Source organism: Notamacropus eugenii, chromosome 5 (genome assembly GCF_028372415.1).
Source record: "Notamacropus eugenii isolate mMacEug1 chromosome 5, mMacEug1.pri_v2, whole genome shotgun sequence".
NCBI classification, from domain to species: domain Eukaryota; kingdom Metazoa; phylum Chordata; class Mammalia; order Diprotodontia; family Macropodidae; genus Notamacropus; species Notamacropus eugenii.
This window is the reverse complement of record NC_092876.1, coordinates 26,176,675-26,196,841: the sequence shown is the minus strand read 5'-3', so window position 1 is coordinate 26,196,841 and position 20,167 is coordinate 26,176,675. Positions and strand designations below refer to the sequence as shown.

Sequence of the window (20,167 nt, the reverse complement as noted above, 5' to 3'; positions counted from 1 at the left end):
GTGAGCTTAGAAAAGTCAGGAGAGGACTGGGAGTCCAGGAACTAACAGCAGGCAACTGAGCCCAGGGAGAAATGAAAACCTGAACAATATGTAGGACCCATTCTAGCAGTGGCTCAACACTGAAATGCTGGTTTTTGTCAGCAAGGGAGCAACTTACTCCATCAGCACATTCAGAGATGAGCTTAGTGGGGTCCAGGGACCAAGGTGGTACCACCAAGAATATGCCCCTAGCTTGGTGGTGGGGTGAGGGTGGGGGTAGGAAGGGTGGCAACTTTGTGTACCTCTTCTTGCTATAACTTCTAAGCAAATATTTCTTGGTATAAGCTAATTGATGTTCGTTGGCTCATTGGTTAAATAATCCTAATCATTGATGATTGAGAATGCTCTAGAAAGGAGACCAAGTCAATAGCATTAGAGAGATCCCCAACTCCTCTGGTATGATAGGTCCAGCATCTTCCTTATATACCTCCTTTCTCCCCTCCCAACATAAAGGGGGTTCACCTAAAACAAGAAAAGGTTGCCCCTGGGCCTGGGACCTGGGTGACCCAAGCTTCCCTGACATAGCCTCCTGATCATCAAGGGGGGGAGCAGCATGAGAAAATCCCAGTCACATGGACCTTTCAGTCATAGCAGGGGGGCATAAGATCAGAGGGGTCAGCCTGAACCAGATTAAAATGTAACTAGGGAATTGTCTAAGCTAACACAAAGTTAAGTGAGCAGAACCAGGAGAACACTGTACACAGTAAAAGCGATATTGAAACGATGACCAACTGTGAAAGATTTAGCACTCTGATGGATACAGTGATCCAAGACAGTTCCAAATGTCTCCTGAGGAAAAATGCTTTCTGCCTCCAGAGAGAAAAATAAACTCCAAGTGCAGAATGAAGCATGTAATTTTCATTTTCTTAATTTTTCTTGCTGTTTTCCCATATGGCTAATGTGGAAATATGTTTGGCATGACTTCACATGTGTAATGGGAATCACGTCTCTTGCCTTCTCAATGGGTGGGTCAGGGGATGAAGGGAGGGAAAGAATTTGGAACTGAACATTAAAATTAAAGATGTAATTGAAAAATGTTTTTTAAAAATAAAAATAAAAAAACAGATAATATTAATACATGGTTTTCTAAGACAATATGAGGCTCACAGGGATCCTTCTATATGTTTCAGTGGCCTCCATTCCCATTTCAGTTTGATGCCACTGCGTAAGATCATGTGAGTCTCTATTCCCTGATGATCTATTGACCAGATATGTTTCCATAAGGAGACAAGGGGGTGGAAGTTAGGGTCTACATCCAAAGAACCTCAGTGCCAATATATTCTTGTTGCATAGGTCCCTGCTGAGTTAGGGCAAAGTCAACCTCCTCTTGTAAATATTCAATGACTTACAAGGGCCTCATTTCATCCCCAAATGGAACCTGAACTGAAAGAGTTGGCATCAGAGCTGAATCTCTCAGAAGTCCTAAAACCTCTAGGACCCCGCAAGATTGTGCCTTGTTCTAAGAACCCAACTTGCCAGAAAAACTGTACTTAGAATAAAGGCTCCTAGAGTTCATATGGGTTACAGGAATGTGTTTCCTTTTGTAAAAGCTGATTGGCAGGAATTGGCTAAATAATTCATCACTTGGCATTAAAAGGCCAAGGTCTCCCACCTCATCCTGGGCCATGGATTAGTGGCCCTGATCCATATCCGGCCACTGGACCCACATGGCTCCAGAGGAGAATGTGAGGTTATGACTTTGCATAGCCCTCCCTCACTCAAAGTTTATGAATAAACTTTCATGGCACCATCTTCCTGATGTCATGGTCCTCTTCAAGACTAAAGGACAAACAATTCATCTCTGATCATTGGCAATTATTTGGGGAGAAAATGTAACAGAAGAAGGAACTGAGCCAAAAGTCTTAGAAGGATACTTCAACCCCTCAGAGTATAACTTTGCTCAAATGTGACTTTGTTCTGGGAACCTGGCATACCAAGGACAGTGGGAAATGGAATAAGGATGCCAGAGTCTACAACCAGTTGTGCCCTTGGGGAACCTGATTTGCTAGTGGGACTGAGAGATGGAATATGGAACCCCAAAACTTAGAACAGTGACATACACCTTTTAAGTCCCCACAGACATGGCTAAGAGAATAGTCTTACACTTCTGGACAGATACAAGATTATCCTTGATTTCATCCCACCTACGCAAACAATGTAGAAAAACCCCTAAAAGACTACCACAGCTTATAGACAATCAAATCAATCCTCTTCCCTCTCCAGTAAGTCCTGTCTTCTACCCAGGCCCATCACAAGCTGCTAGATTCAGGGCAACACACTACTGCTCAAACTCCCTTCTGAAAGACTGCTAAGGAGGCACCCTCCCCAAATGCTTGTGAGCCCCACTTTACCCCCCAGGAACCTGGCAAAGACTTTCAGATTTAGAGGAAGTACTACTCTAAGCTCCCAAAGAGGCACCTCCCTTCCCATGAAACCTGCACCGTCCAAATGACTCACGTAAGAGCAGGGGCCAGATTCTCAAAGACTGCAACCTAATCTCTTACAGCTCTTCAATCAGTCAACAAGTATTTCTAAATGCTTTCTACACGTCAGGGACCCAGGACACAAATACAAAAGTGATCCAGTCTTGCCTAGGAGTGTGCAATACCTCCTAGGGGGGCATTCACAGGGAAGTGAATGAGAATATATACTAGAAAATGCAGTTTGGGGGACAGGGAAGGGGACCAGGAGAGGCCTCTTGAAGGGTGTGGTGTTTAGGGCAGCTGAGATTCCAAGAGGCATTTGTGAAGTAGATGGAACAGTTTGTGCAGAATGGGGTGGAGTCCAATGGAGAGAGCCTCAAGCAGGTTTATTTGGAGATTGTGCAGAGCAAGGAATCTTGTCTGGATCTGAGAACTTGTTTTGTATTTTCCATGAACTAAGTTTCCTTAGGAACTCTATGCATTTTTCTATTTTGCATTTAAAGACATGATTCTGAGAGAGGATTCATAGACTTCACCAGACTGAATGCCAGAGGGGTCCAGGACCCAAAAAGGTGACAAACCCCTGGGCCAGAGTACATGAGAAGTAAGGTAGCCTAAGAGACTGGCTGGAGGCAAACCATGAACAGTTTTAAATGGCAAACAGGAATGAGAGAGCCCCTGAAGATTCCTGGGCAGGGGAAATGACCCCCATTGACCTCCAATGGGTGGAGAAGGGTATGTATGATCCCAATAGGCTGATCTTTCCTGAGAACTCCCCCTTCTGTCCCGGAGACTGGATTCCTGGATTCTCTTGGACAATGCCAGGAAACTAGTACTGCCCAGGAATTAGAAATTCTCTAGAAAATCTCCCCCCAGCCCCACCACTAACCAAAATTCAAGATCTCCCCTCTTGGGCTGAGGGTAAAGGCTTTGGAAACTGCCATTTGTCACAGCCCCAAGTAAACCATTACCTGCACCCAGGGTGATGATCAGAGACTGTTTACAGGCACAGGCTGTAAACAGTCATCTTCATCCCTGTTGCTCTATGGTGTTTTCCCAAAAAGGAGGAAAGGGGAAAAGGCTAGCTCTTAAGGTGATCTTAATTTTTATAAACCAGAGCAAAGAGGTGGTACCCACAGTCCAGGCAACCAACTCATTTCCAATTGATCCACAGCAGCCCAGGCCAATCACTTCATCCTCCATTGATGACCCCCGACCAAACTCTTACACAGAGATGAGTAATTTTGTTACATATAACTTTTGTTGCATCATGATCTGAAAAGGATGCATTTAATATTTCTGCCTTTCTGATTGTGAGGTTTTTATGCCCTAATACATGGTCAATTTTTGTGTAGGTGCAATGTACCACTGAGAAAAAGGTATATTCCTTTCTATTCAATTTTCTCCTGAGGTCTATCATATCTACCTTTTCTAAAATTCTATTCACCTCCTTAACTTCTTTCTTCCTTATTTTGCGGTTACATTTATCAAGTTTGGAGAGAGGGAGGCTGAGGTCCCCCACTAGTATAGTTTTGCTGTCTTCCTGTAACTCCCTTAACTTCTCCTCTAAAAATTTGGATACTATACCACTTGGTGCATATAAGTTTAGTAATGATATTATGTCATTAACTATGGTGCCGTTTAGCAGGATATAGCTTCCTTCCTTATCTCTTTTGATTGGATCTGTTTTTGCTTTTGTTTTGTATGAGATTCAGATTGCTACACCTGCTTTTTTAATTCAGCTGAAGCATAATATATTCTACTCCAGCCTTTTTACCTTTACCCTGTGTGTGTCCCTGCTTCAAATGTGTTTCTTGTAAACAACATATTGTAGGATTATGGTTTTTAATCCATTATGCTATCCACTTCCATTTTATGGGAGAGTTCATCCCATTCACATTCACAGTTATGATTACTATTTGCATCTTTCTCTCCATCCAATCCCCCCCTCCCATTTTTGCTTTTATTTCTCCCTTCTCCTTTACCCTCCTGTAACAGTAAGAACCCCAGCACACACAGGAGGGCCTGCTGTACAGGTTCTTAGATGTGCTTTTCTAAAAGGAAACTTTCAAGGGGTCAACAATCTACTTTAATCATTTACTTAGTTCAGGGGGAAAGGCAGTACCCTGAACTTCAAAGAAAACAGACAAGGAAACAAAGATCAACCAACCAATAGGGCTTCCAACTGTCTGGCAGTAAGTGATACATACATCACAGATCAACAGAGAGATCCAACTCCCTGATCATTACATACATACATAATTATCAGACAGAGAGAAGCACCAACATCTGGCTTTTCAAAGCCGGGGGGCTCCTTAGTGGCTTCGCAGAGTCTCATCTGGCCAAAGGACCACTTTTAATGAATAAGCTCCAAAGTAAAACCTCACCTCACAGTATATATACGCTTTCCAGAGCCGAAGAGTATGACCCTCTGACCCAGTGCCTCAATAGAAATTAACAAAAGGTATCAAGGCCAATTAATGGGTGGGAAAGATCTTTAACCCACCATTAACCCTGCATTAACATTACTCCTCCTTAAAAGAATTTTGCTTTGATTTACAAAAACTGCTGGGAAAACTGGAAAATAGTATGGCAGAAACAGGGCATAGACCTGCATCTGACACTGTATACCAAAATAAAGTCCAAGTGGGTACACAATTTAGGTATAAAGGTTGATACTATAAACAAATTAGGGGAGCAAGGAAGTTTATCTGTCAGATTTATGGAGAATGGAGGTATTTATGGCCAAACAAAAATATAGAACATCATGAAATGTGAAATGGATAATTTTGATTACATTAAATTTAAAAGTTTTTGCCCAAACAAAGCCAATGCAACCAAGATTAGGAGGGAAGCAGAACATTGGGAAAGAACTTTTATACCTAGTGTCCTGAAAAAGGCCTCATTTCTAAAATATATACAGAATTGAGTGAAATTTACAAGAATACAAATTATTCCCCAATTAATAAATGGTCAAAAGATACGAACAGGCAATTTTCAGAGGAAGAAATTAAAGCTATCTATAGTTATATGAAAAAATGCTCTAAATCACTATTGATTAGAGAGATGCAAATCAAAACAACTCTGAGGCGCCACATCACACCTATCAAATTGGCTAACATGACACAACAGGAAAATGATAAATGCTGGAGAGGATGTGGGAGAGTTGGTATACTAATTCATTGTTGGTGGAGCTGTGAGCTGATCCAGCCATTCTGGAGAGCAATTTGAAGCTATGCCCAAAGGGCTATAAAAATGTCCATACCCTTTGACTTGCTTCTAAGGCTGTATCCCAAAGAGATCGTAAAAATGGAAAAGGACCCACATGTACAAAAATATTTATAGCAGCTCTTTTTGTGGTGGCCAAGAACTGGAAATTGAGAGGATGTCCATCAACAGGGGAATGACTGAACAAGTGGTGGTATATGAATGTAATGGGATACTATTGTGCTATAAGAAATGATGAACAAGTGGAAAGACTTATCCTGGAAAGACTTCTACGAACTGATGCTGAGTGAAGTGAGTAGAACCAGGAGAACATTATTCACAGAAATAGCCACAGTGTCTGATGACTGGTATTTGATAAACTTAGCCCTTCTCAGCAATGCAAGAGCCTAAAACAATTCCAAAGGACTCATGATGGAAAATGCCATCCACATCCAGAGAAAGAACTATGGAGTTGAAATGCAGAGCGAAGCAGACTATTTTCTTTTCTTTTATGTTTTGTTTTCTTTTTCATGGTTTTTCTACTTTGTTATAATTCTTCTGTGCAACATGACTAATGTGAAAATGTGTTTAATAGGAATGTAAGTGTAGAGCTCATATCAGATTGCATGCCCTCCCCGTCTTGGGGAAGAAATGGGAGAAAATTTAAAATTTATGGAAACGAATGGTGAAAACTAAAAATAAATAAATTGGGGGAAAAGAAGGCAATAAAAACAAAAGTTTTGCTTTCGAATACCACCTCCTTAATCTTTTCTCTCTTCTATCAGCTCCTCTCCCTTTTCTTTCCCCTTCCCCCTCCTACTGACTGTAGAGTAAGCTATATTTCTATACTTAACTGAGTATGTTATTACCTCCTTGAACCAAATCCAATGACAGTAAAGTTCAAATACTGCTCATCTCCCTCCCTTCTTTCCCTCTACTATAATGTTTTTGTGTCTTTTCATGTAATGTAATTTACCCTTTTCTGCCTCCTCCTTTCCTCTTCTCCCCTTACAATCCCTTTGTACCCCTTAAATTAGGTTTTTTTATCATCACTTCAGTCAATTTATACCCACACCCTTTGTCTATGTATATCTCTTTTAAACGTCTTATAAAGATACAATTCTCAAGATTTTTAAGTACCATCCTCTCATATTGGGATGTAAACAGTTTGCCCTTATTAAATAACATGGGGTTTTTTTCCTGTTTACCTTTTCATGCTTCTCTTGACTCTTGTATTTGAAGATCAAATTTTCCATTGAGCTTTTTCATCAGGAAGGTCTGGAAGTCCATTATTTCATTGAATGTCCTCCTTGCCTGAAAGATTATGCTCAGTTTTTCAGGGTAATCAATCCTTGGTTGTAGTCCAACCTCCTTCACCTTACAGAATATCATATTTCAATGCCTCTGATCTTTTAATGTAGAAGCTGCAAGGTCCTATGTGATCCTGACTGTAGTTCCATGATATTTGAATTGTTTCTTTCTAGCTCCTTGTATTTTCTCCTTGACCTGACAATTCTGGAATTTGGCTACAATATTCCTTGGCACTTTCAATTTGTGGTTTCTTTCAGGAAGTTATTGGTGGATTCTTTCAATGACTATTTTACCCTCTGGTTCTAGGACCTCAGGACAGTTTTTCTTGGTGATTTCTTAGAAGATACTGTCCAGACTTTTTTTTCATCATGACTTTCTGGTAGACCAATAATTTTTAGATTATCTCTCCTGGATCTATTTTCTGGGTCAGTTGTTTTTCCAATGAGGCATTTTACATTTTCTTCTATTTTTTCATTCTTTAGATTTTAGTTGCTTCTTGATGCCTCACAGAGTTATTAGCTTCTACTTGTCCAATTCTAATTTTTAACAAATTGTTCTCTTCAGTTAGTTTTTTGTACCTCCTTTTCCATTTGGCCAATTTTACTTTTTAAGGAGTTATTTTCTCCAGGTAGGTTTTGTACTTCTCTATCCATTTGGCCACTTTTACTTTTTAATGAGTTGCTTTCTTCAGTGGATTTTTTTTTTCCATTTTGTCAATTGTATTTTTAAAAGAATTGATCAAATTTTCTTCTACATCTCTAATTTGACTTTTAAAATTCTTCTTGAGTTCTTCCAATAATGCTTTTTGGACTTGAGATCAGTTCATATTCCTTTTTGAGGCTTCAGATGCAGATATAGTGTCAACCCTGTCCTCTTCTGAATTCATATTTTGATCTTCCCTGTCCCCATAATAAAAAAAATCTGTGGTCTTTGCTTTTCTAATTGGCTTTTTGCTCATTGTAATTGCCTTTTTCCTGGCTTTTAAAGTGTATCTCTGCTTCTGGGGTAGAGGGGACTCTGTTCCATGCTTCTTGTGCCAGGGGCTAGGGGCCTAGTTACTAGCTTTGTGTGCTATGGCCTCTGGTTCTGGCAGCTGGAAGCTACATAATGCTGTAGCTTATCTGGTGCTGAGCTGGAGCTGGCTGATGTGTGCCAAGGCCAGGTGCAGTTTTTCTGTGTTTCCCCAGGGTTACACTGAAGCTCACGGCATGAGATGTAGGCAAGGGGTGGTCTGGCCACTGGAGGTCTCCTTCTCCCCTAGAGCTGAGCTAGAGCACAGGCAGGCTCAGCTCCTGGTGGATTCCTGTCCATGCTGATATCTGCTGATTCTCCTGGCTGCGCAAAGACATGTCTAGGGTCCTGACGTTAACACTTGCCAGTTCCATGACCCTGGGGCTCAGGATCTCCTGGTGGTCAGCTTGCTGCTGGCTTACTGGGAAGCCTTCCATCCTGTACTGATTCTCATCAGCCACAGCAAGAGGGACTCTCTCCCTCACCTCCTGAGCTAAAAGACTGCTGTACCCTTTCTGTTGGCTCCACTATTCCAGGATTCTTCCTGGGAAAAATATTCTCTGGCTTTTCAAGGTCAAAAAGGGAGAATGAGAGTACTTACTGTTTACTTCACCATCTTGGCTCCCAGAAGTCTAAATCAGAGATGTGTAATTTGAAAGGAGCAGGAACACTAAAAACTAGAAGAGATGTCTGGTGAGCTGAGCCCCAGAGGAAGATCAAGACTTGGAGAAGCAGAAATGTGGAGGGACAACATTGTGAGAAGCCAACACAAGGCGTCAGAAGATAGAATGGCACCTCTGAAGAACAGTTTAGTAAGCTAGTCCAATTGCACCATCAAGTCTATGAAAAGGAAGAGTTCCATGACATAAGGTCTAAGGGACAGGTTAGAGAAAGCCTGAGAATGGCTCTAAATGACAAGCCACAGAGTTCAGATTTTATCTCAGAAACAATAGAAAGCCACTGAAGGTTCTTCAGTAAGGGAATAATGTGGCACATGGCACAGGTTGACTAGCCTGTGTCTGAAAGTAGTGATTGTGGCACCTCTGTGAAGATAGATTGGAAGAAGAAACTTGAAGCAATGACACCAAGCAGGAAGCTGTAATAGCTATAACAGTCAAGGCAAGAGATGATAAGGGCCCCAACAAGGGCAATTAGCTTGTGTGTAGAAAGAAGGGAGTGTTTTAAGAAATACTATGAAGGAAGGGACAGCAAGATTTGGTAACTGACTGAATAAGTGAAGTCTGGGAGAGAGAATGTTCAGGACCATAGATTTAGGACCTTGAAAATCATAAGTTCAACCCCTTACTTTTACAGATGGGGAAACTGAGGACCAGAGAGGTTAAGTGATTGCCCAAGTTCACACAGCAGGCTAGTATGTGGGGCAGGATTTTCCTGCCTCCAAGTCCAGGCCCCTGTCTCTCTCTAATGATTAGGGTGTTGTGGCAACTTGGAGGATAGTAGAGTCCGCAGCCGAAACAGGGTGGTTTGGGGAAGATGTGCCCTATTTGAATATGTCAGGTCTGAAGTACCAACAGAACAGCAAAGCACATTAGGCCATTACCCCCAACCCCAGTTCTCAACCAAGGATTCTTTCCATTTGAAGGGGCACCCAAGGAAGGCACAGGCAGAGAAGAGGTGCCATGCCTTCCACTTCTGCCATTTCTCCTCTGTTGGCCATTCAACTGGGGAAAGGGCATCTATCACTATAACAAGGAAATGGAGACTGGAGGGAGAAAGTCTAGTTCACAAGAGTCGAGGAGTGAGAACCCTCTGGGAGACTTGGGTTTGAGGCCAAGTTGTCACTTGCTTACTTGAGCTCTTAACATTGTTTTCTTTCCTTTGTTTAATCACTTTTGCTTCCTAGATTCCAGGAAATCACTTAGTCTCACCTGTAACCTGAATATCAGCTTCATACCACCCTCCAAGCCACTCTGCTCCTCCAATGAGAAGACTTGCCTAGGATTAAAGAGCAGGCCACCACACCTATTAACCCACACCTGAGCCAGCTTCCTCTTCATCTGGAACCCAACTCCCACACCCTGGATTCAAGGACCAGTAGGACCACCAGCAAAATGAGAGCCCCCGTCTTCTCTGTCCTGTTGCTGCTGCTGCTGCCACTGTCCATTACCTTCTTCAGCAGCAAAGCAGGTAAATGAAACCAGTTTTCCAGGTGACAGAGAAAGAAGTTTCTGGGTGCCCCATTAGAAGAGAAGGCAAAGTCAAGATTGGGGGGCTCTAAATTTCTCAGGGTGCCCACATGCCAGGTTCTGAGCCCCTCTCAAAGGCTCCGGCTTCCCGGAGTACACTACCCAGCCTTCCCGGTCCAAGCTTGATTCAGGGACAGAACTAGATTGGGACTCAGAAGATCCAGGTTTTCATCCTGAGTCTCCCCTTAAAATTGGTCATTTTCATTCCTCTCTTTCTGGACCTGTTAACAAAGTAAAACTAAAGTATGAGACTAGGCACTCTCTACAGCCCAGGAGGCTCTGCCACTCCATGTTTCATGAAGAAGGAATGTATTTATTTAGCAGAAGACAGCAGAGGCCCCTAGTCCTGATGCTTTATCCACTAACTAGGACTGTGATCTTGTGTAAAATTGTCCTCCACCCCAGTTACTTTTCCTTACCTGCAAAATGAGCATGGGAGAATGGTTGGGGGTGGGGTGCTGATGTGATTGCTAATATCCCTTTTAGCTTTAAAATCTACGTTTTATATTTCAACTCTGTTACCTTAGACAAGTCATTTGTTATCTCTCTTCCGAGCCTCTTTCTTTATCTGAAACCTATGAAGGCCTCTACTTTGGTTCAAAGAAGGAGGCAACCCATCCCTTGATTATGGCCTCTCTGTGGGGTGAGAAGGCAAGGAGGACCCCTCTTTTCCACTCCTAAGCAGATCTGCCTAAGGCTTAAATGTACAATAACCCAGTTTTGGAGAGTCAGCAAGGATTGGGCTGCACTGCCAACTTGACCACACTGCCTCAGAAGCTTCTTATGAGCAATTGGAGAGAACGTGAGCCTCTTTCAAGCAGATCTACTCCATTCGGAAAAATACTTGTGCCCTACCAAATCAAGGATGGAAGGGCCAGACCTGACATCCCATATTCTGTGTGCTCTGCTCCCTTCCAGCTCGGATATTACTGTTTCAAGGTGTCTCCCAGTTCAGACACACCATGTTCTATGGTCTAAGTTTTCTCCCACCTCTCACATCTTAAGAGTCAAGATGTCTTGTCCAACGTCACATAGAAGTTGTCGTAAAGAGACTAGAATCCAGAGGCATGAGGAACAGCCAGGAGGCCAGTGTTGTTGGATCACAGAGCATGTGGAAAAGGAGTAAGCTATGAGGAGACCAAAAAGTAAGGAGGAGGCTAGGTTGTGAGGGCTTTGAACAGCAAACAAAGGATCTTTTATTTGATCCTGGAGATTAGTGAGTGGGGTGGGAGTGACATGGAAAATCATTTTGGCAGCTAAAATGGAGGATGGGCTGGAGCAGGGAGACTGGAGGCAGGGAGACAACCAGCAGGTTATTGCAATAATCCAGGTGTGAGGTGATGAGGGTTTCCAAGGTAGGCAGGAGAGAAGGGGGCATATTTGAAATGTTGCAATGGTAGAACTGACAGGACAGGACAGTGATTAGAACTGGGGCTAGAAATAGTGAGGAGTTCAGGATGACTCCTGCATTGCCAGCCTGAAGGACTGGGAAGATAATGGCATCCTAGATAGTAACAAGGAAGTCAGGAAGAGGCACATGGAGAAGAGAGAGATGACATCAGTTTTAGACATGCTGAGTTTAAGACATCAATGGGAGTATCGCACATTGCACATATTTTTAGACTTTTTAAATAATCAGTTATGTTAATTTTTCCCTCATTTTCTTTTTTTGTCTTAAAATACTATTTGTTATTTAAAAATTACTCTGAGAGGAGGTAAGCTATGGTGATGCAAAGAAAAATCCTTTACATAAACTAATTTTTTGAAAAAGACATCTATTGGGCATCCAATTTGAGATGTCCAATAGGCAGTCAGAGTTATAAGACTGGCGATCAGGAGATGTTAGGGTTGGACAAGCAGATCTGAATCATCTGCATAGAGATGAGAATTGAATCCATGGAAACTGATGAGATCACCAAGCAAAGAAGTACAGAAAGAAGAGATTCCAGTTCAGAGTCCTGGGCCAGACCTCTGGGACATGTATGAAGATCTAGCAAAGGAAAGGAGAAATCATAGAGGGAAGAGCAGAACCAGGAGGAAGCAAGTGTTATGAAAACCTAGGGAAAGAGAATATCCAAAAACAGTGACTGACAATGTCAAAGGCTGCAGGGAGATCAGCAAAGGTGAGGGTGAACATTAACTGATGACTGGAGACAGCACTTTCAGTGGAATGATGAAATTGGAAGCCACAAGAAGAAAGTGAAAGGGAAGAAGATACCAACTGGGGACAACCTTCCCAAGAAGCTAAGCCACAAAAGGGAGGAGAGAAAGGGTGATCTATAGAGGAGATAAACAGATCAAGTAAGGGCTTTTCTGAAGATGAAGGAGACATGGGCAATGTCTGGAAGCAGCAGAGAAGAAGCCAATAGACAGGGAGAGATTGAAGATCAGTGGACAATCTGCTGCAGAAGACAGAACTCAATGGTCTCACTTGAGCATGGAAAGGGGTTTGCTTTGGCCAGAAGACAGGTCATGTCTTCATGTGAAAGAAGGGTGAAGTAGGAGAGGTACAAGGCATCTGAGTGATGTAAGGGAAGCTCTTGGTTTCCAGGAGCTAGTAACAGAATGATCTCAATTTTCTTTTTTTTTAATTCTGATATATTTTATATTTATTTTATTAAATTTTTCCAAATTATATTTTTAAAAATTTTAACATTCACTTTTTAAAATTTCGAGTTCCAAATCATCTCCCTCTCACTTACCCCCTTCCACCTCTTGAGATGGCAAGCAATATGATATTAATGACACGTGTGAAATCACACAAAACATATTTCCATATTAGCCATATTCCAAATGAAAATATAGATAAAAAGAAAAATGAAAAATTGTAAGTGTATGCTTCAGTATGCATTCAGAGTTCATCAGTTTTTGCTGGGGAGGTGGAGAGCATTTTTTCATCATGGGTCCTTTGGAATTGTCTTGAACAGAGTAGTCAAGTATTTCACAATTGACTTTTGTCTATTTTTTAAGTGAAGTATGAGATGAGCTTCTCATCTGAAAGGGTTAGGGAAGGCCCCCTGTGGAAGATTTAAAGAAGGCTGAAAAGATTTACAAGACCCGCTGTGGTGGATGGGATCATGAAGCAATCAGTGAGGTGTAAAGGGATCATAGTGCCAAAGTAAAGATTCAGTGAGATTATGTGAGATAAGACGTTGAGCCTCACCTTCTCATATGACTGGCAAAAGAGGAACCAGAAGAGGGAACAGGTTTGCCTGAAGGCATCAAATCAGGTAGTCTATCCATCTGAAAGGTACCAGCAAAAGAACTGGGCTTATAGCCAAGAGAGCTGATAAGACCCTCCAAGGCTTATTCTCCCCAAGGCCATCTGACAGAACAGCCCTGCTACACCTCCAAGAAGTGGTCACCCAGCCTTTGCTGTCATGGCTCCAGTGAAAAGGATCCCCAGGGCTTCAAGTGAGCAGTTGAAGAGATTGTGGTGCTAGGCAGAAAGGCAGGTTTTCTTGCCCTCTCTTTCTTCCTGCTGGTTTGTTGAGGGATTTGGCCCAACATCAGCCCTCGTCTGTAGGACCAGCTTCAAGCTAGGATCTTCTTACACCCCCAGTTGTCAGAGACACAGAGAGAGAGAGAGAGTGAGAGAGAGAGAGAGAGAGAGAGAGTGAGTGAGTTGTGGCATCACAAAGAAGAGAACAGAACAGCCCTGGGTAAGAGGAAGGCATCAGAGAAAGGCCAAAGTGGAAAGGAGAGAATGCTCCAGATATGATGCAAAGGTTATTTCTCTGTATTACAATTTGAACTCAGCTTCCAGGTGGCTCAACTTGAGATTAAAGGGAAGATCTGGTTTACCAATCTCCTATGAGACACTTATGGTCAGAGGAAGAGATTTGGAATCTTTAAAGTCTACCAATCTGGAGAAAAAGATAACCCCCATCTCCTCCTCGATTCAGACTGTAAAGTTCCATTTCTCATCTCCAAAACTGAGCAGCCCAACCTGCCTGCAATAGGACAGGAGGTGAAATAAGAACAGACATTGATAAGAGTAGCTTAGGAGCTACAAGATGGCTTTTACTTATCTTCTTTGACCCTCACACTTGAGCTCCGACATAGGGGATGCAAGTTTTATTTTTCCACTTTATGGACAGAGAAACTGTTAACTGTGGATTAGCTTACCCATGATTATTGAACCCAAGTCTCCACAGTCCAAATCAAGTGTATTTTCCAGGGTTCTGGTAATCTCCCCACCAAATACACTGAAAAGTGACCTCTATTTCCTTCCCACAGAGGCTGCTGAAAGCCAGAAGGATGACAAACTGCCTGCAGAGAGGCATCCTAAGGGCACAACGCAGGAGTGTCTGTGTAAAGGTCAGTGATGTCACTTCTAGCCCTGCCATCATCCTGGCTCACCCCCTTGGGCCCATCTTGGCACTGGAGGGGAGGGGAAGAAGCTATCTCATTGCCACCCTTTCCCCTTTGTCCTACTAGTACAGTTGGGGTGCTACCATTTCAGTTTCCCAAGGAGCAGAGTCCCAGACAGTGCTGGGGGTCCACTTGAGCAAGACCCAGAGCATCACAGAATCAAAAGACTAGATGAACTCTAAAGCTCCTTCCAATTCTCAATCTAATATACTAATCCTCCCAATTCTAAATTCTAGCTGTTAGAGCTAGAAGGAATCCAATGTCACCCCTTCAAATGATGGATGGTAAAACTGATGCCCAGAGAGAGGAAGGGACTTATCCATGGGACTTGTCCACTCTTCCATGTATCTCTGTCAGTACAAGAATCACAGAATCTCAGCTGGAAAGCTCAGGCTAATGTATGGCCCACAAATACCTGCACAGGAATCCCCTTAACAACAGCCCCTAACAGTATGTGACCACTCAGTCTTTATTTGAGAACCTCCAGCGCTGAAGTACCAGCTAAACCTTACACTCCCCTCCCACTTTGGGAGGGCCATGGTTGTCAGGCAGATTCTGAGCTTAATATAGTAAGGAGGGAGAAAGGTCCTCTCTGCAGCTTCCCCCATTACTTCTAGGTTTGTCCTAGGGGCTGAAGGAGCCCAGTTCTTGGCTACATCGTGAATGGATGAAGGAATGAGTGAGAAAGCGTGTTAAGTGTTTATTCTAGGCCAGGTTCCCTGTTTGGCACTGGGGACACAAGTACAGAGGCTGGAAAGGTAGGTTGGTGGCCTCAAGTGCTTGGTTGAGGAGTCTCCACTTTCTTCCACACACATCGGGGAATCCTGACCAGCTTCTGAGTAGGGGATAATAAGGTGAGACCAAAGACTCAGGAAAACCGGGGAGCTGTGTGAAGGCTGCATCCAGAAAGTCAGAAAGTAAAGGGCTGGAGACCAATTACAAAGCAGTTAGTTACCAGGCTCTCCAAAGACCAGGCCCTGGAGAAGCTTATATTCTAAAAGAGGCAGCTCAGTGCCTCAGAGTCTGGAGTCAGTCAGCCTCAGATCTTTACTTGTGTGACCGTGGGCAAGTGACTTAACCTCTGTCTGCCTCACCTAACCCATCTGTAAGGAGAATAACAACATCTACCTCTGGGGGGGCTGTGAGGATCAAATGAGGTCATACTTGTAAAGTGCTAGCACAGGGCCTGGAGCACAACAGGTGCTTTAGAGAAGTTTCTTTCTTCCCCCCACCCCCACCCCAGTAGGAAAATACAGTCCTTGTTGGAGAGTGGTGGCCAGGAAGGCTGTTTTGGTCTGGAAAGCCCCAGGCACAGTGAGCAATCAGTGGGACAACACAGTGACACAGAATTTCCAGAAAGGAGACAGTTGGTTTGATTATTGTGACCAGGGAGGCCATGGAAGGGGGGGGGGGGGTGGCCCAGGGCACAGCTGGGCGGAGGCAGCTCCTCAGGGACCAGTCCCTGAAGGTCCTCGCAGCCTCTGCTCCCCAGCCTTCACACAGCTCCCCACATTTTCCTACTCCATGTCTTACTCCCCTTCTCCAAAGCTTTCCAGGGTCCCCCAATAGCCCACTGCCAAGTATTTTGGTCCTTGCAGCCTCACTTTCCCCTATCCTCTTTCCCACACTGCATTCTAACCAGACCAGACTAGACCAGAGCAGACTACCAGCTCTAACTCCATCAGATCCTATGCTTCCCTGGCTCTGGGCGGCCCATTCCTTCAAGAGGTCTGGAAAGCATTCCCTGCCACCTCTGTCCACTGGAATACTGCGTTTCCTCCAGGGCCCAGCCCCACCCCAGTGCCAGTGGCTTCTTTCATCCATCTCTGGGAGCAGTTCATCTCAGCTTCTCCTGGCCACCACCATCTGATCTGTCTGCATGTGTCTCTCTCCCCTACTATCACAGGTTCTTCAAGACATCATTCTTTATTTAGTATTCTCTGTAGTTAGATCAATGCATTTTGGATGAAACACAAGGAACCAACGAAATCCACTCAAGAATTTTAAAGAACCTAATGCTAAAATGTGGTCTTTGCCTAGTGATCCTTTAAGCCACTGAAGACAGTGTTCATGCCCCCCCCACAGTGGTATCTGCACCAGGGGAAATACCCCCCTTGTTCTTTCAACACATCCTTCTAAACCATGTTGAAATGCTTTAAGAACTAGCAGAGGTCCAAGGAGCCCAGCCCTGGGTAAGGCTCTTCCTTCCCTTCTCGGGTGCCTCAGCTGTAAAACGATGACGCTAGGTCAACAAGCATGTAGTGAGCAGCTACTACGTGCTGGGCATTATGCTGAGCACTCAGGCTACAAAGAAAGGCTCTCCAGGAGCTCCTGGTCTAAGTGGGGAGGCTGCACATAAACAGCTACACACAAACAAGCTCCAAACGGGTAAATTGGAAAGAATCAACAGAGAGAAGACCCTTAGAAGTAAGGGGGATTTGAAGAGGCTTCTTGTAGTCTGTGAGATTTGGGTTGGACCTTGAAAGAAGCCAGGGAAGCCGGGATGCAGAGAGAGATAAGGAGAGAGCATTCCGGGCAAGGGAGGCAGCCAGTGAAGATGTCCAGAGTCTGGATGAATTGTCTTGTGTGAAGAACAGCCAGGAGATCGCTGTGAGGAAAGAACTAGATGATTGCTAATGTCCCTTCTAATCAAAATCCCTGATCCCACACAAATGTGCACTGTGAATTATTACCAGTGTAAATTTAGCCAAACAGTTTTCTCTCTGCAGGCCTCAGTTTCCTTATATGAGGAGTGGATAGATAATCCCTGAGGGTCCCTTCCAGCTGTAACTCTCAGGATCCTTTTCTCCATTATCCCTACCCTGAATTTGAGGGTCCTGGGTGGGAAATGGGGATATTTCAGATATCTTCCAGAACACTCATGGAGGAAAGAGGGTACGGGTATCCAAGTCACCTACAAGACACTGCCCATGTGACCGCCTTAAACACAAACGGAAAAAATCACGTAAGTTGTCTAAATAAAACAGGGTCATTTGGGAGGGAAGGAGAATAAACACAGCAAAGTTAAGACTGAGCCCAAGACGGAGTATTTCTGCTTAGTCACAGACTCAAAGAGCTTAGAGCTCAAGAGGACTGAGGCTCAGCAAGGTGAGGTAATTTGTTGGAGATCACACTGCAGTCAATACAGTGGCTGTGTTGGGAACTCAGGTGCTTTGACTCCCAAAGGCTTCCTCCTCCAATACCGTCCAGGCCCCATCCACCCCTCCAAGCAAGAGGTGAAGGGTAGGGAAGACAGAAAGGAAGGAAGACACCCACTTGGACTAACTCTGTATCCTCCCCATGTAGGGGAGGTGGAGACACCCTGAATGTCAATCACTCTGTCAAAAGCTTCTGACTCCCCAACCGTAGGAGGATAGACTTCCCATCTGACTGTTCTGAGCCTCGGTTTCTCTCTGCCAGTGAGGATAATAATCACCCTGAGCCCGGGGAAGCAAGCAGTCTTCTTTAGAGCACAATGATGTGGTCAGAGGGGCACTACAGAGCCAAAGAAACAACATGCCCTGGGCTCAAGTCCCAGCTCTGGTCTCCTAAGGAGTGTGACCATGTTGGGTGGCCACCTCCCAGAGGCTGCTTCCTCCTCATAAAATGGGAAGCGTAAAAGCAGCAGCCCTAGCCTCCTTCACAGGGCTTCGAGGATCCTGAGGCATTCTGGTTCAAAACCAGCAACAGGACAACCTTGAGCACTCACAATGCTGAGGGTCACTAAAATTTAGCTGCTTCTAAATATCTCGTGTGTCCTGACAGACAGACGACAGTCTGGCAAAGTTGGTGGGGCCCTTCTCAGAACAATGCTACGAAATGCATAAAATAAAAGACACAAGATTACAGTGGAAACCCATTCTATTAAAAGTTATCAAAATATCAAGATAAAACAAAACAACCAAGTTCCTGGACCCCCTATGCAGAATCTCTGGGCTAAATGAGAGAGTAGGGGGACTCAGGGATGCCTGCCAGAACACATCTCTGTAGTAATTCGCTTTTCTCCTCATAAAAGCCCTGTGAAGTGTGGGGTACTGCTGTATTGGTCAGCTGGAGAAACCAAGGCTCAGAAAGGATGGTGCCCTGACCCCAGGTGACACAAGAAGTGTGAGGGACAGAATTCAAACCCAGGTCTTCCCAGACTCTCCCACATTGTCCTGCAAGCTTTGAAGACAGCTCTCCTGAGGGCTGCTCCCACCAAACCTCACCACAGGATACTCTAGGCAGCCCTGAAAGGCACTTAGAGAATGAAGGAATGCTGGACCCCCACTGAAGCCCTGTCCCTACACATCAGGTGACCCTGGACCCTCAACTGGTCATGGTGGAAAGCTGTGACAAGCCCATCCTACATTCCCAGCTGGAAAGCTTGGAGTAAGAGCCCAGTGATGGTCTGTGACCATTGTCAGAGCATGGCCTAACTTAGGGCACTGAGTTCAAATGCTGGCTCTGGTACTTAGCGCCCCTGTGATCTAGGGCAGGTCACTTACCACTAGAGGCCTTGGTTTTCTTCTTTGTAAAACCCAGCCCAGCTTTCTTGGCTTCCAATCCCGTTCTTTCTAAACCTCAGATTCAGTTCTTGGGCCCAACTAACCTCATGTCTCTCACCTTTCTGGGCTTAGGGCATCAGAAACGCTGGAGACAAAGCTGCCTCAGGTTTCTGAAGCAATGTCAGCTGCAGAAAATGGCTGGACCTTTGTAAGAGCTTAGTCCCTTCTGAAGGGCAGCAAGGTAATCCCCATTTTCCCCAGATTGCTACAATTCAGAAAATATTCCCAGGGTCATGTGGACTTCAGGCACTCTTCAGCTTGATCCGTTCCCTATCTCTGCCCTTGCTTTCACAGGTCCAAGCTGTGGCTGAGAGAAAAGAAACATCAGTCCCTGCAGTCTCTAATCACTGCGGAAACTCGCCTCCCCCAGCCTTCAGCCTGACTGCTCATCACTACACCAGCAATATGGAGCACCCTGGGGTCTTCAATAAATACAAGAACATTTCACCCACCGAAGCGGTTGGATTCAGTTCCTAAAACCCAGGCAGCTCCCACTTAGCCCAAAGACGCCAGCTCAATTCTCCAGACCCTGGGGAGATGTTAGAAAAAACCAGGGGCATCTGGGAGGGACCCTGCAATAGTGGAGCCCTACCTTATCATTTAAAGAGAAAGTAGCTTATGCCCAGAGAGGAGAAGTGAGTAGCCTGAGTTTTCTCCAAGCCACAACCCTCTGGAGGTCGGACCCCTTCAGAGAAGGTTACAATAGAATCAATGAGCAGTCACTGATTCTCTGGCATCTGGATGGGATTTAAAGGATGGGCAGTGAGGCGAGATGACACCATCTGCCTCAAAGTCAAGGAGACTTGGGTCCCGGTTCCTCTTCTGGCAGGCCTAGGTTTTGTGTGCTCTGGAGTAAAGCACTTACTTTTCTTAGGTCCCAGACAACTCTTCAGGGCTACAAATGACTGAGTTGGAGCTGATCTGAATTAGTACAGGGAGTTTATTCATCAGGACTTCCTGACACCAGTAAAATCACAGGCCTGCTCCAAAAATCCCAGTAATAAACTATCTATTTTTTATGACACCTTCAGGACCGCATAGCCTTGAT

At 44.3% G+C, this 20,167-nt stretch overlaps 1 protein-coding gene across 1 annotated transcript; it reads left to right on the top strand.

The window, feature by feature from the left end:
* Nucleotides 1–9,949: 9,949 nt before the first annotated feature.
* On the top strand, nucleotides 9,950–19,570 carry CXCL17 (C-X-C motif chemokine ligand 17). Its single transcript, XM_072607932.1, has 5 exons — nucleotides 9,950–10,139; nucleotides 14,438–14,518; nucleotides 17,436–17,537; nucleotides 19,192–19,300; nucleotides 19,414–19,570. The coding sequence occupies exons 1-4, from the start codon at nucleotides 10,064–10,066 to the stop codon at nucleotides 19,269–19,271; spliced, it is 339 nt and encodes a 112-aa protein (XP_072464033.1). The 5' UTR covers nucleotides 9,950–10,063; the 3' UTR covers nucleotides 19,272–19,300; nucleotides 19,414–19,570.
* The last annotated feature ends 597 nt before the right edge of the window (nucleotides 19,571–20,167 follow it).